Here is a 17208-nt window from a genome sequence, read left to right on the forward strand (position 1 = left end):
ATAACATCAGTTCTAATATTTATTTTTCCTCTTGATAGTGCGGTTGGTGCTTTCATGGCGAGTAAAGATTTAATTGAAGAACTACTGCAAGGAAAGCCATTGGATCTGTCTTTTCAAGGAACTGATCACTTTAGACATCAAGTTGGATTTGTGAAGTTGACTGACAGTGATCATGCATCCACTCTTTTAAAGATAGCAGGTAACTCTTTTTAGCAGTGTTACATGGTGCTCAAAAAGCATCTCTTGACACCCTTCTAATGTAGATTGGCCCTCATACTCACTTCTATTTAGGAGCAGCTAACTTTGAAAACTATCTGAAGAAGTGTGCATGCACACGAAAGCTCATACCAATAACAAACTTAGTTGGTTTCTAAGGTGCTACTGGAAGGATTTTTTTTATTTTGTTTCGACTACGGCAGACCAATACGGCTACCTACCTGTAACTTTGAAAACTTTGCATAGCCGCGCCAGCCTGATCCTAACATGTTTATTTCAAAGTAAATTTCACAGCATTCCATGAAATGCTTAAGACTGCATTTGGGCAGGCGAATCCTCTCGTCACACCACACCAACATCTGCTGCACCAGCGCTTGCGCAAACTGATTCTATTTGTGATTCTGTGCACTGCTTTTCACCTCAAAAGAAAGCAAAACAATAGTACCAGAAATAAGAGTGATAACATAGGTGTGCCACCAGCCCCGCAGCACTCTTAACCACTTTGTCTCCATCCACCTATCACAAGACTGATGACACACTCAGACCCAGCTCAGATGCAATGGGAAATGGTGGGTTCCTCCTATGAATTGCAGTGAGCCTGCGCTTTGGTCCAAGCTTGCTCTCACAAATCATAGTTTAAGCAAGTTCTTGTAGCAGGAAACCATAGTTTTGCTTAAAGTATGAATTGAAGGTACCAGTGCAGGAGTAATGATGGCAGGGATGCTATGATGTCAAAAACCCATCTCACATTCCCTCCCACACAATGCATAAGAATACTTCCAGGAAGAACCCACGGTGTTTCCTTTGTCAGAGACAATCTCCCAGAAACTGACCAATCACACAACTCCTTCCTTCTCTCTCCGCCCTCCATGAAGGTCCTAGCTGTACATAGTACTCAAGTGACCTTATGGTGAGCTGTAGCTCAGTGGAGTAATACAGGTTTACCGTAGAAGAGGGGCTCAGGTTTGATTTTTTGCTGCATGCCCCCAGGACAAAAGATTGGAAGAAGCCTGACATGCACCTGAGAGAGTGTGGTATGACTGGCGCATGAAACAGTGACCACACTTGGGTCAGTGTCTGACTTCCACAAGGAAAAATGGGGTCAGGGTATAGATTGGTATGCTTGGTGTTCACCAATAAACGTGTTTGTTTTTCCAATAAGCCACAGGGTAAATATGTTCTTATGCTGTGTTTTGTTTGAAGGAGACCGTGCTCCTACTTGTACCTGATGGAATTGAATTTAGTCCATAAAAAGCTTATGCCATAATGAAATTTGTGTGGGCAGAGTTCCGCGTAGCACTAAGGAGATTGTTTCATCAGTGCAAGCATTTTTGCTCATCCAGCAGAACCATCTCCCCTTTGATCTCCCACCTCTCCACACTGTTCTAGAGATTCTCCCAACCTCCCAGAACAGATTTGGAGGAGGAGTCCTTGCAGTGGTTTCCACTAATGCAGTGATGGCCAAACTTGGCCCTCCAGCTGTTTGGGGACTACAACTCCCATCATCCCTAGCATCCCTTTGTCTTTGTCTTGAAGGTGTCTCAAGGCCCTCCTTTGATTTTTCTACTACAGTACTTGATAGTTGAGAGTTGTTTGCCTGCTGCATTTTTCACATTCAGGGCAATGGAAGGCATTCTGTGGTCACTGGAGTGCTTAGGCAGGAAAGGATTAAGAACGTGGGAAGGTACCATTCATCTATATATTTCAGTATTGTCTATACTGGCTGTCAGCAGTTCTCCAGGGTTTCATGGCAGGAATCTTTCCCGATCCTAAATGGAGCCAGGGATTTTATGAATGCAAGCTATGAATGATCCTTTCGCTAGGGATTGAGGGTATTTGGGAGTCACACTTTGAGGTGTAGTTTTTCCCACCAGTTCGATCCTCCCATTGCCAGCATGAGGTGTCTTGTCCCTACAGCCCCTGTTTCAGCAGTGGAATTGAGATGATAGGTAGGAGTTTATATCTGGAAATCTGATTAAGTTCAAATCTTCAGATAATTCATACTTGGAAACATTTTGACAGATTTTACTTAGCAGTCTTCTATTACAGAACACATAAATGCCAGATTTCCATTAAACATTAACATCTAGTAGCATGAGATTAATTGGACATTTATTCATTACAATGATATATAATTGCTCGCTGTTCTACTAGCTACTAAGTGCAAATTCTAGCGAGCTTTAACATCAAACTTTACATTGTAATTCCACTTAGAATGAAAGTGTTAGACTAATTAACAGATGTGCTAGTAATTGCTATGGATTGCCTTAGAATCCAGGCGGGGAAAGTTCATTATAACTTGCTGATAAATATCACCGAAGTGGCTTTGAAGGGGCATATCACAGATATATAATATGCTAATAAAAAAAAAAAGATTCTTAAGATCTGTTTCCCCCTCTTGAAAATTTATATTGAGCATGACCATTGGACAGACTAATTCTAGCTACATAGCAGCACAGGATTGATAAGATATACTGCCACAACTAAGATTAGAAACTCTGATGCAAATAAATCTATAGACATTTGAACCTTTTCTTTCACTCATATACAGTATAATATTGGTTGAAAATTTATTTTCTGTAATCAAAGCAACTTTGACCAAAACATACTGTATTTTGGTCGGATGATTGACTTAAATTTATCCTAAATTAAGAAAACCCTTCCCAGCTATATTATCAGCAATGATTTTGGCACAGGGCATTCAAGTTAGAATTCTTTTAAACATGTGCAGTTACTCCAGAGATCAGTCAGTGAAAGTATGAATGCATTTTCAAAGTAAGCTTAAATCCATGTGAAATATTGGTGTAAGGCAAGTTTTATGTGAAAGAAATATACTATGTTTATCCAAACCTTGACTTCATTTGTTTATTTGCATTCAGTTATTGGTCAGGAATTACATTATCGAGGTTTAGCTTCCATTTTAGATCAACCATAGTTTTAACATCTATCTCCAAAAACTGAATTAAGCTTAATTTTAATTATGGAATGAAAACAAGTCAGCTTTATAAACTCTAGTTTGTGGTTTGTTTGTTTGTTTGTTTCTTCTAACCAAGAATTAGCACTACTATAGGTCTATCATAATATTTAAGATACCACCTGACTGCTGTGGGTTTGGACATCACAACAAGCTGTGATTGGTTTAAAACAGAAGGAAAAGTTTTTGAACTTCTTGTCACACTGGAGGAGATGGGTAATATTGAGCCTGAAGTTTTCTACAACTTGTTGTTAAGTCTTATCTGAGAATGCAGCTTTTGGGGGGTTCTCCCATGCTTGTCCTGAGCTTTGTACTTAACTGCAGGAACCAGAGTGCTAAGTCTGATCCTATTTTCATCCACTGCCGTGGAAGCAATGGAGTCACTTTATTTATTTATTCATAAATGTATCTAAGATTTCAGATTCCAGAGCTACTCTAAAGGGAGGGAAAAGGGAACAAAAGTGAATGTTGCATAGGGAAACAGAGACCAGACAATCTGTTAATGCGTTTTTATTGAAAGAAATTTAACAAAAAGATCTCAGTGCTGAAGAAATGCCTGGAGTTTGTCATTGTCCTTTTAGACTGTATCCCAAATTCCAACCGTTTCTTGGAAAAGGTTTCTTTTAAGACATTATTAGAGGCAATGAATGATCTTTTGTGTTCTGAGGAATGTGAAATCATACCATGCCTGAACATTGCGTGACTCATATTAAGGCATTCATCAAAGTTGCAAAGGCCACTGCCATCTTGGTTATCTTCTACATTGCCTTATATAGCCCGCACAAGCTTTCTCTTTAACTCTGCTCTTTACGAATAATTAGTCTAAAACCTGTATTTTTTCACAACACAGTTGGAACTTACAGCAAATATTTCTGTGTTGTCTCAGCTCCATTCTTTTTGTTTGGGGAGCCTATGCCTTTGGTCCTGTATTTCTGTTTAAATTACAGTAATTATTTGTAAATTTGTAACTATGCATATGCCAGTTTTTTGGTGATGCATGTCAACTGTTTTGGCCACGAGTAAGTGACCACTCTATCAAGGCTTATGCATTATGCTTTTGCCACTGTATCCTCAATCAGCATTCATATCAACTCACAATGGGATATTCTAGAAAACACAAGACTGGTGTACGTGTAATGCAACAGTGGTTCATGGTTACATGTTTACTGACAGTGACCATGGGTAACACTAAGTATGATTGCTTCTTGAAGCATATTTTCCCCCATTATTTGAAGCAGATTTGCAATCCGTGGTGACAAGGGAACCAAGGGGGAATTAACTTCAGGGAAAAGAGAGTAGGTGGGTGGAGTAAGGACTTCCTGTTTTCCAGGCTGTATTCTCATTTGCAGTCAGTGGATTAAAAAGCAGAGACATCACCTTGTTGACAAAGGTCTGTATAGTTAAAGCTATGGTTTTCCCAGTAGTCATGTATGGAAGTGAGAGCTGGACCATAAAGAAGGCTGATCGCCGGAGAATTGATGCTTTTGAATTATGGTCTGGAGGAGACATTTGAGAGTCCCATGGACTGCAAGAAGATCAAACCTATCCATTCTGAAGGAAATCAGCCCTGAGTGCTCACTGGAAGGACAGATCCTGAAGCTGAGGCTCTAATACTTTGGCCACCTCATGAGAAGAGAAGACTCCCTGGAAAAGACCCTGATGTTAGGAAAGATTGAGGGCATAAGGAGAAGGGGACGACAGAGGGCAAGATGGTTTGACAGCGTTCTCGAAGCTACCAGCATGAGTTTGACCAAACTGTGGGAGGCAGTGGAAGACAGGAGTGCCTGGCGTGCTCTGGTCCATGGGGTCACAAAGAGTTGGACACGACTAAACGACTAAACAACAACAACAATAATTACTTTGGCTTGCTACTACTTTTTTGTGTGGGGTGGGGTACTTTTCTGAAATGGAAACAATATGATTGCAGTGCTAATTTTTTCTCCTGTAGGCAATTCATTTTACAAGGCCCATTTAATCATTAAAAAAAACAAAAACCAGAAAAAGAGTTGACCAATGAGGCAGAATAAAAACAAAGGTAACAACAAAATACCTCTGTAGGTTTAGGGTAGATTCATATTTCACATTGTATGCTGAACTGAAATATTATTTACTTAAGGAAGAGCATTTATGTTCTAAATGTCTGCTGCATCCATTGATCTTCCTTTGCAATTTAATAATGTTCACCATGGGTCTTCACTTTTGACAGATATTTATTTATTGTAAAAATTCATTGAACCTCTGTCATCTTTCCACCTCCTTTTGTATACACTGTACTAAATCAGTATAAAGGTGCATAAGAAGACACTTGTTGGATTAGACTAATGGCCAGTGTAGTTCAATATCCTGCCTTTTACAGTGGTCAACCAGTCTTCTCCCATTGTTGCTTCCCAGCAACAAATACTTGGAGACATAGTGAACCTAGATGTTGCATAGCTAGTAGATATTGTTGGATTTATGTCCATGAATTTGTCTAATTCCCCTTTAAAGCTTTGGTATAGCATCTTGTGACCACATCCACATCTTGTGGTAATGGTAAATGCATAACATACCCAAACTCTCACAGGGGACAAGTTGGTTCATTATGCAGACAGAGGCGTGCAGGCAGCATTGGAATTTGTGACTAAGTAAAGCAAATGTTTGACCTTAAAATTGGACAATATGACTTAGCTTTACAACAAAGACTAAATTATTTTAGAATGACAGTCAATATAATCCCTCACATTTCTTTCTATATTTGTTTTGATTTATTAAGCACTGTTAAAGAATGGCAATTTTTTCAATGAACTTATTTTTCATTTTTTTAGATAAAAACTAGCATTGCACAAAACTAGCATCACACATGTCCTAAAAACTACTGCTTGGCAGCTTTTTGTGTGTTTTAGCCATTGTATAATGTGTAAGGGCACCTCTTGTTTACCACATTACTCTTCTTTTCAAGTAAAGTTTTGTGGGTGAGCATGATACTATGAAAAGGACCTACATTCTCCAAGGTTCTTAGGAGATCACAACTTCAGCAGTGCACTGAATATGGATAGATGCTTCCATTAGACCACCATTCCTCAACCTAGCACCTTCCAGATGTTTGGAATTGCATGGTGACTTGGGCTGACCAGAGCTATAGTTGCAAACATATGAAGGGCGCTAAATTGGAGTAGGCTATCTTAGTGCAGGTATTACATTGTTTTGCTAATTTGCAGGATTATATAATTTTTTATTTATTCAGTGGCACAATGAAATCAATGTCTTCACTTCCTTGGGCAGTTAAGCCAATTTTCTCCTTTTATTTCCTCTTCTGTCTCTAAATCTCCCCCCACTGGCTACATCCATCTTCCTTGTTCTTGGTTCATCTCTCTCCATCACTATCTTTGTCTGCTTCATTTGTTGAGGAATGGTTTTGCTGTTGATGGTGTGATCTACCTCAAGACAGGTTGAAAACCACCAGATGAAGATGAATTACATGTTGCGTGCAGTAGCTTCTGGAATGCCAGAATCGTTATTCATGATTCACTGTTGAGCTATGGCTGGAAGTATATATCTTAGAGGGAACGTGTGTCTGCCAACAAAAGTATCATCTCAGCATTCTCTCCTCCTGTAAATCTAGTAAAAGAAAATTTGTGGCATGGTTTCCACTTGAGTTCATTGGCTGGCTGCTGCGCGGGATGTCCAAGAATTCCACTCTAAGTGGACACAGATATAGAAATGCCCTTTGTCTGTGTGTTTGTGTAGTGCTCAGGACTGGAATTCCTTGGAAGTGAATGTGGTCTGCATTTGTTCACAGCAGGGTGGGGGTTTTTTTAAGTTCATAGATTATGTATAATTAACGTCATATTTTTTGACATGCTGCTTTGTTTGGCATTTCCTAACACTTATAATGTAGCTCAGTAGTTGTTTGGAACCCTGTGATGAGACAGCTTATTGATGGGCCATTACCTGCTTCATTTACTTTGAAAGAGAGCATATGTGGAATAAATGACACAAAGTATTTGCTTTGGCTGAGAAAGGTGCTGTCAAGGTGTGAGAAAGTCATTTATGTATTCAGGTTGTTGCCAAAGGCGACTAGGACTGCAAGCCCAGCCATGTTGTCTCAGAAGTAAATACAATTGAATTTCATGAGACTTACTCCCAGGTAAGTAGGGTTAGGATTTTAGCTTTCATTTGCTTCCTATTGTAAATTATAAAAACCGGTGGGGTGCATCATTCATTCTCCTTCTTCTAACATGAAAAAGTGATCTCATTGCCAGTGGATCTTACTTGCACTCCTCCATTAAGGTGCTAATCTGTTTGTCAAGCGGGAAGAGCCATCTTGATTTGACTTCCCAGTTTGACCACACCAAATCTATGTTTTGAAGTAAATTTAAATTTAAAATTCATTTCCTCTCTCCTTCCCCCAGGGTTTTCTTGACTAAACTCACCCTCACCAATGCTGCAGTAAGCGAAATGAGATTGGATGACAAGTTTATTCTGAACTATGAAGTAAACCCCAATGAATTCAGTTGACTTATTTCTGAGTAGACTTGATTAGGCTTGCAACCATTGATAGCTTTGTGATGGGCCATTAGCCATTTAATTAACTTAGTCTTCAAGGTACCACAAGGCTCTTTGTTGTTTTTGCTGCCAGAGGCTACCCTCTGGAAATTCATTAGCTTTGGACAACAACAACAACAACAACAACAACAACAACAACAACACCACACACACACACACACACACAGAAGGAAGATAACAGATTTGTAAATATCTGTGTTGGCCGAGATATACAAGTTAAATGAGAATGTAGTATTGGAGTGGATTGAGGTATGCTTGTACATCCCTAGCTATTATTTGTAAGGGGTGTGGAAGTTCTCAACACAATGACATCATATCACATGTTTTCTGTTATGAGATATTATCAGGGAACGGGAGGAATAGATGTACTGTACAGCTGCTTCTTTTAGAGGCAGCCGCACAGGATCCATGTTGTCTAGCTCCATTGTAGGGATATACGAATGAAACTTTTTAAAGTTTATTCTTTATACCATGTAAGATGAGAACTGGGTTTGCATTTTTTACTAGTGCCACACCGTTCTCTGGTAGAGTAACAATATAGCTTATGACAGAAGCAAGAACAGGAAATTAGAGATTTTTAAGACCAGCCAGCAACCAGACCTTCTGAATCTAATTAGATATGAATCTCATACAGGGATTGTACATGGCACCAACAACATCTGGGTTTTCCAGAGAGCCTGTACATAATTCTTGGCAGCAAGTCTCTAAACCATTTCACACAGAGTTAAAAGCTCAGTCGCAGACCAGGCAGGGCCTTGGTATTTATGCAAACTGATTAATTATTGCACAGTGCAGATCAGTTGAGCAGTTTTAGTAACGTTGTTATCTGCTAGAAGCAACAAGTTGCAATGGTATCAAAATTGTACTTTGGAAGTGGTCAGATGAAGTAAGCCTCTTTTTTTGCTGTTGTTAGTCATCTGTCCTGATGGTTTTCCACAGATCAGTTGTATGCTGGCAAGACCAAGTGTTAGATTAGATCATCTGGCATTCCTTTTATTTTGTTTGTATTGTTTCCTAAATGAGCTCATCTGAAAGATATAACATTCTTTGTACCATTATGACCACTTTATTTCTCAGCGCTAGGAGAAGTGCTGATTTCCTGAAAGCAGATAGCTCCATAGGTCATTAACTGGAACAGAACAGTGAATTGTACTTAAAAAAAAAAGTCAGTGGCAAGCAACTTCAGTACTGAGAAACAACAGCAGAACACAGAATGGTTATCCTGTAAAATTCAGACTTTGCTTGAGAGTCCAACTGTTCAAATACAGAGAACTGGTGTTCTGGCCACAGGAGGGAGCCTATATTTCATGAACAGAGCAGCACTCTTTAAAAAGCAGCTCCAGAGGGTGAAGAAAGATAATAGAAAACAGATCAGTTTTACTGTTTTCTCTCCTTTGTCATAGGAAAAATAATTTCCCTTTCATGAGGACAATATGCAACAAGCCGCTGAACATGGGAATTACCTTTATAAATGTTTCATATGGAGAGTAGATTAATTTATATAGCTTTACTTTGTCACATAAGTTTGATCTTGGAACAATCCACTGTGGAAAGAACTGCCTACACTAGACCAGATCAAGAACCCATCTGGTTGAGCACTTTGGCCCACCTGAGATGTGACAACAAACCATGGCTTGTGCCAAGCATGAGTATACATTCCCTCTTCCTTCTGCTTCATGTGTGAGGGATGACTGAAAGCTTCCAATTCCTCTTAAGAATAAACTACAGCTAGCACACCAGGATATCACACTATGGTTTGATCCTGGTTTGTTCAATTTACAAAGGGAGAAGTGGGAAGACTTATGTCAGGAACCCACACAGTTTCTCTGATCCAAATTATTCCCCCAATGCATGGGTCAAAAGTGCCATTGAAGCAAGAATTTGGCATCTTATTTCTATGAATATTGGTTTCACTATTTTGATGTGCATGTTTCACTAATGGCACTGTATTTACCGTAAACATATAAGAAATGGGTATAATATCAGCGCTCAGAAATTATATCTGTTTTCTTAATCAGTTGCAATTCCTCAAATTGAAGCTGCCGGTATTCTATTTCTTTAAAAGCAAGTGGAACTTAATTTCTTCAGGTTGGTATCCCATATTAATAAAACAGGACAGAAACAGAGCGACCTGAGAGGCTTCTACATTAAATATGCATTATTGTATGCCATTTTGGTCATTTATACTTCAGTGAGTATAACACAACAGATGGAATATTTAAATGTTTTCATGACTGTAGTGGAACATATAAAAAAGTAAAATGCTTATGCAGGTTTGGTAGAACAGAAATCAGAAGAAGTGTATATCTAGTACATTAATAATTAAACCTAAATTAAAAGAAGCTTCGTGGTAAAATGAAACTGCTAATATATTTTTGGCAAGAAAATAAGGTTATAGGGAGATTTAAGTGAATAAGAATCAATTATCCCAATCAGAAGATATATATAATTTGATTCTGTTAAATGACTTCATCGTTTTGGTTTATATTTTAACTTGGGATGCTGGATAGTAAAATTTTAATATTATTTTTTTTAAGTTTCATTACATAAAACTGTGTAAATGCATCCTATTGAATTCATTGTGTCTTCTCTACTATAAATTGTTATTGAACAATTTATTTACAGTGTAATCCCCCAACAGCTGCAGGGCCCCTACACTTCCCCTTTCCAAAGGTTGCTTAGGCTGAGTCCTGGCAGGTCTCAGACATTCCTGCAATAGCACAGTGGGGTGACTGTGCAACATCTGTTGTTGCTGTTTGCAGCTGTTCAGAGCAGTTACAACCATTTCAACTCAGGTATTGGAAACTCATAATTCCTGATTCTCCATTAGATACAGTGGCTTTGTGGATAGTATATGGACACTTCAGTTGTATGCTGTCTCAGAGCCCAGAGAGGTCTGGGACTTGTATCCGATACCCATATAGTAATACCCATATAGTATACCACTATATGGGTGGTATACTATACCCAGTGGTATACTATACCCATATAGTATACCACTCTGAACCCTATTTCATACCAGGAAAATGCAAACATAGAATAAAATGTTAGCAAATATATCTGTGTTGAGGGCTGGCTTTTAGAAGAATGGTGAGAAGAGAAAAGGGCAGAGTTTTAGGAGAGTAGAGAAGCTCAGTTTTGCCACTGAATCAACCATAGGGGGTGATTTATTGTTCTTGGAAGAACAAGTTGGGGAAAGAGCCATGCTGAAATGGAGTAGCTGAGAGCTGATTTGCTTTGCTGTTCAGCTCATGGACATTGGTTTTCAATCTAGTTGCTGGAGTCTGAGCTGGTTGTATGGTATGCACATGATCAGCTCAGCCTGTGGCAGTGCATCTGGGAATCAGCATGGGTCAACTCAAAACTAGAGCCACCCTGGGGTGAAATAGGCCCAAGATAGTTTATCAAGGGAGAGCACATTGACCTTGAAAGTTGATAAGCAGAGAGGCACTGGAAGGAAAAAACAGAGGGTTGCCTAGAAAAGCTATTTAACTGGCAAATCCACAGGTCAAGGCATATTGGAGTGGAGAGGGTGAGAAAGTATCTCATGAATTATCTGTAAGTGCAGGACTAGGGATGCTATTGTCGGACTACATTGTGGTAAGACAGTTATTTCTTACACCTTATTCCTTATCTTAGACTCCATTACAGACTTGAATTTGTTTTATTTTGTTTCACCCATTAGTAATGCAATAGGGCACGCATTCAGTTTCTAATATGTACACTTGTTAATGCTCTGACCTTCAATGATGCATCACAGTTCTAATTTCTGAAATTCTGACTGTGTTCTGTTTTGAGAAACATGCCTAATTTCTTCGTTTTGAAATTATTGGAGAGTAATTACTGACGCATTTCCTGAATAAACTTTCCACAAGGAAATGGACATCCCCAGTAATTTCTAACATTGATTATATGTTTTTCAAGCCATTTGAAATGGCTGTTTGCCTCTCAGCATGTGGCCTCAGTACAAAATCAATACCAAATGAAGCTCTTACTCATTCGTTATTGATCTGTCTATGCCATTATTCGACTGTTGGAGCTGCATTTTTGCTTGAAATGCAAACAAAAGTATTTTCTGATGTATATACAAATCTCTGGTTCTTAAGAGCTACTGGGGAGGTTATACTTTGGGTACCATCTACCAATGAAATAAATAAAAAAGGATCTGTCAAAGCAAGGAGTAGGGCCTTCTCAGCAGTAGTGTCCCAGTTCAATATTTCCTTTCAGGAGAAGGCCCACCAAAGATTGTACTTAAATTTCTTTTTAGAGACCGCTTAAAACATTTACTAAGATGTTTATAAATTAAACTTCAGAGTTATTGTTTCTGTTGATGGGTTATTGAAGCAGAGAGGTGTTTGCTAGATCTTTTGCATATTTTGTGCAAATGATTTGTTGATTTCTTTAAATGTTTTTAAAAAAATCACTTTTAGTTGGAATGGGAAGTGAACAAGAAATTTAGTAAGTAAGAGATTCAAGTTACTGTAATTCAAAACAAGGATGGCGGTAGGTGGATTGGATGTGGGTTCCTGAAATGCTGTATCTTTATCTTTCACCACCACTGTCCCTGTTTATTTAGTTTCACATGGATAAAAAATAAGCAATGACTCTTCATGGATGCTCCATATAAACAACATTTTATTGCTAAGTGCTTATTCTGGAGTTGCAGTTTCCAGCTTGCCTACTGAGGATATCTTTCATAAAGCACATACATTCCCCAGCCTGCTTCCCTTCATTGTTGACCCCCTCCTGCTTGAGCACCTATATTCCATACCTGAGATGCCCTTAGTGCTGCTAGGTAGCACTAGCTTTACAACAGACCATCTGAGGGGACTGGATTATTTCAACCTCTTGGGTGAGAGTTTAGAAAACATAGAGGCTCCCTAACATACAGAATTTGGCCATCCCTGATTTTGCTAGGATTTCAGTATTCCAAAGACCAAAACCCGGACACCACCACTATTGGGGCACCCCCCCCACTCATCTCCGCAGCTCGCCCCCTCCTTTAGGGTTGCTGGCACCTGGAGAGGGGTTACAGGAGCTGATGCACTGAGAAGGAAAGAGGAGATAGAGGGAAGAGAGCAACAACGGAGGGCACCAGGGAGGGACGTGGATGGCATGAGGCAGCCCTGCACTGAGAAAGAGAGAGGAAATGGAAGGCAGAGAAAGAGATAAACATCGAAGGGCACTAAAGAGGGACACGGCTGGTGTGAGCTGACCCCTGCTGCTGGCAGGAAAGGAAAGCGACCCCCCCAGACATTTTTGCATATTCTAAAAAAACAAAACCCTGTTAGAGATTTTTACCCCTGAAAACTGGACATGTCTGGGAAAATCCAGACAAAAGGCAACCCTACAATTATATAAGGAGTTTCTATACAACTTTCTAAAACTTTAAATCTGTTTCTTTCCCTGAAAACAGTTCCTGCTGTCAGTAATTCATTGCAACCGGAAAAGTTACTTGTTAATTTTAGAGGCTCTTTGGAAAAAAAAACATTAAAGTATCATTCTGATGAGGGAGAAATGGAAAATAGGAAGCTGCCTCTAAGGTTGGAGGTCCCTATGTTATGAGTGGGAGGACTTGGATTGAAAGTGGCTTGCCTAAGGTCACCTAGTGAGCTCAAAGTAGGGGCAGGATCTGAACCAGACTTCTGGCTCTGTCTTACTGCCCCTAGGCTACACGGGTTGTCTCGAGAGCTACCATCCTGGTCAACATCTTATTTGGGGTTCACTGCTCTCATACCCATACCAGTCACATATACCCTCTATCTCTTTGAGTTGAATCCAACAAAGTCATACTCAAACTATGGACTTATGGCAGGGGAGGAAAGGGATAAAAACCCTCTCCACATGCAGTAAAGGTAAAGGTACCCCTGCCCGTACAGGCCAGTCGTGTCCGACTCTAGGGTTGTGCGCCCATCTCACTTAAGAGGCCGGGGGCCAGCGCTGTCCAGAGACACTTCTGGATCACGTGGCCAGCGTGACGAAGCTGCTCTGGCGAGCCAGCACCAGCGCAGCACACGGAAGTGCCGTTTACCTTCCCGCTATAAAGCGGTACCTATTTATCTACTTGCACTTAGGGGTGCTTTCGAACTGCTAGGTGGGCAGGAGCTGGGACTGAAAGACGAGCTCACCCCACCACGGGGATTCAAACCGCCGACCATACGGTGGACTTCCGGGTCGGCGCCATCGCCGAATGGCGGGCTCCCTCCGAGCTCCGGAGGGAGCCGGCTTGGCAGGGGCTGGGTCCTACCGCACCGGCGATGCGGGGACCCTTAAAAACCACGGCCAGAGTGAGGCCGTGGACATGGAGACTCGGCTGGCACCGTTAGCGCTCTCCCGACTCGTGAAGGAGCCTTTTTAAAGGCTACGGATCGGGTGCCGGGGAGAAGCGTGGTGCTTTGAGTTCTCTGCTATCCCTGCCGAGCGCAGCCGCATGCCATCCGGCGGAGAGCGCTGACTTCTTCTATTGAAAATTCGGCTCTAAAGAAGAACCCGTGAGTAATAGGAATATGGACTAAAAAAAAGGGGATAAATTTTTAAAATTCGGAGCGAACGGGGGAGGCGGAAAAAAGGAAGTCAGCCCACCCCTAAATTGTAGAAGAGCCAAAACAAAGGACTGGACAACTAAGATCGAGTGTAACCTTATCTTGCCGAATCAGCAACTTCGCGAGGGAAAATTATAAGATTGAGCTGGAGGAGAAAAGTGGAATTGTTTTAAAAAAAGCAACCCCCCCGGAATCCCTGGAGCGATTCGTGAAACTGCCTGGAGAAAAGTGATGGAGGTTTTGACAGCTGTCAAAGAGCTGTCAAAAAGGAAGATTAAAATAGAGACTTTGTTATGAGGACTTTGCCGGTTATATTTGTTATAAATTGAATACAAACTGTGTTAAATATCGGTCAACAAGCTACTTGGTCTGGTGGATGTGATTCTGGAAGGGAACTTTGTTACTGCAATCCACCTAGAGGAGCCGAGGGATATTGCATGTGTTTTTCACAGGAAATCTGAACAGTTGAATGGAACTTTTAATGTCCTGGGAAACTGCAGGAATGGAACATTATTTTGTCTACAGAGGTCTACACACTGCAGGAAACAATGGAACTATTTGTTGGAGGGTGAAAGGAACATGATGCAATGCTTTGCTCCATGAGTGGCAGACCTCTGCAGAGACACTAGAAACATTTCTGTAGGAGAACAGAGAAATAAAAAGGAGGAGAATGATTGACAAGAACAAGGAAATAACAAGAACTGGACAGAACTGGGGGAACATTTGGGATATTCAGGTTTGACAAGCTTATGGATACAAAATTGGAGTTTTTACTCCTGGATATAAAAACCTGGATAGAAGAAATGGGCCCTTATTTGATAGACTCCTTCTACGATTGGACATCCGTAATTAAAGACTGGCAAAGAACCGGAGGGACATAGTGTAATGTGGGAACTCCAGGAAGATATTAGAAGTGGAGGGATAGGTGAAACGCAAAGGGGAAAGAGGGGAGGGAAAATTGGAATCCAAAGGCTGTAAAATTATTATTCATATTTATCTTATTTCCATCTGTACTATGTTTGAAAGGGGGAAACTCGTGGAAGGGTATAGATCGATCTTAGGGGATGAGAATTTGGATAAATTGGGTTATTGATGAAGAGTGTAATTTGGGGATAAGAACTTGTTGAATTTAATTGCTTATTTGGAAGATTTGGAACACAAGAGGGGGTAGGGAGGGGAAGTCCTAGTTATTGGCAAAAAGTTTATAGATTGGATTTAATTTGTTTTGATTTGTTTTAATTTGGAAAACCTTAATAAAAATTATTATAAAAAAAACAAAAACAAACCGCCGACCATACGATCGGCAAGTCCTAGGCACTGAGGTTTTACCCACAGCGCCACCCGTGTCCCTTCCACATGCAGTAGCCCCTGCAAAACTCTATAGAAAAGATTTGAATATTGAAGTTATGGACATGTAATGTCAACATTTGCTGTGGCAGTTGGAAACAAATACATATTTTAATCTTTTTTTTCCTTGAGTGTGGGGGTGGCAGCTAACCCGTGGTCCTGCAGTTATTGTTGGCCTCCAGTTTCCAACACACCCTGCCAGCATGCTCAGTAGTCAGGAATGATGGGAATTTTAGTCCATCTGCAGAGTCACAGGTTAGCTAACCTGGTTTTCCTCAGGATGCAATACTCACAGTGTCCACTTGGAAAGTAAGTCCTGTTCAGTTCAGTGGTGCTTACTAACAGGTAAGTGGGGACTAGGAAAGCAGCACTGGTTGTATAGATTTCTTAAGTGGATAATGCCAGTCAGGCGTGCCCACCTCTGCACTCCTTTCCTCTAGAGCAGTTTAGTCACTTGGTGAATCTGCCTTCTGTATATTTCTCGTCTTCAGTGCGGAAACTCACATCTCCCATGGTTTTTTTCTTCTTTTAATGCTATAAGCAATCTACACCCAGAAGCAAGGCCAAACATAGTAATAGAGATGTAATATTGTACCATTGTCACAAAACAATATTCTTTCTAATCATCCTGGAGATTCCCAAATGACTTACTTTCGCTGTAAATACAGCTGGTAATAAACACAACTAAACGGCACATTCCATTGACATTTTTCAAGTAGCAACATTAATATAAATACTGATTTCTTTTTAACATAAGTTTGATATGCTGCAATCTTGAGATACTACAAACATTATTCTGAAATGAGTTTTTAATATCACAAACTAAATTTATCCGAGTAGTGCCTCTGCAGAGGTTAATGAAGCATGCATGTAGCCCATTATCTTTAATATGAAAACTCTTTAATAGAAAACAATTATGTGAGCTTTGTCATTATTATTATTCCCCTAGGATGAAAAGACTTAAATGAAGGGAATCAAATGCATCTTTATGTACATCTTTGAAATAAGTATGATTACCTTTATTTTCTTCATATGAAGAGGCTTACAAAATAAACGTCCTTCTGAAATTGATCATTGCCTGAGTTATTTTCAGGTTCTTACACAGAGGTTCTTCAAAAGATTAAACCCATGCATATCTGCCACTGAATCCTGTATGTTGTAGATTATTTAGGAGTGGAGGTGGGGAGGACGTGTAAGGAAATATTGTCACTTTGTACAAGGTACCAGTCAGGCCTTTTGGACCTAGAAAAGACTCAACTCTTCACCCCTTCCTCAGGATAAACTCAAACGGTTGGAAATATATTTCTGCAAACCTTTAACTTTTCTGTTCTTTTTGTCAAACAACATAAGAACACAATTTGAAAATTGTTACCCTAAGTAAACAACTCCACTCTTCCCATATTGCCTTTTTAAAAAAAATGTGATAGAATTCAGTCTCTGCAATGATTTTTTCACAGTTCTTCACTAAAATAGAATAAGCATTGACCCTGCTGATTTGGGAAAACAGAGCTTTAGTTCTTTTAACTCTCACATGTAGAGATATTTATGCTAATTCAAAGTAGGTTTATTTCCAATGACAACCAA

General features: G+C 40.0%; 1 protein-coding gene across 5 annotated transcripts in view; it reads left to right on the forward strand.

Annotated features, from left to right (window-relative positions):
• AKAP7 (A-kinase anchoring protein 7) overlaps nt 1–17208 on the forward strand; it is an 80698-nt gene that overhangs the window by 18543 nt on the left and 44947 nt on the right. For all 5 annotated transcript variants that reach the window (XM_083731404.1, XM_083731405.1, XM_083731406.1 and 2 more), the window contains exon 5: nt 39–199. In XM_083731404.1, the coding sequence (XP_083587530.1) occupies nt 39–199 (161 nt within the window). The remainder of the gene's footprint in view (nt 1–38; nt 200–17208) is intronic.

Source organism: Podarcis gaigeae (assembly GCF_964106915.1).
Source record: "Podarcis gaigeae genome assembly, chromosome: 3".
In the NCBI taxonomy this organism is placed as follows: Eukaryota; Metazoa; Chordata; class Lepidosauria; order Squamata; family Lacertidae; genus Podarcis; species Podarcis gaigeae.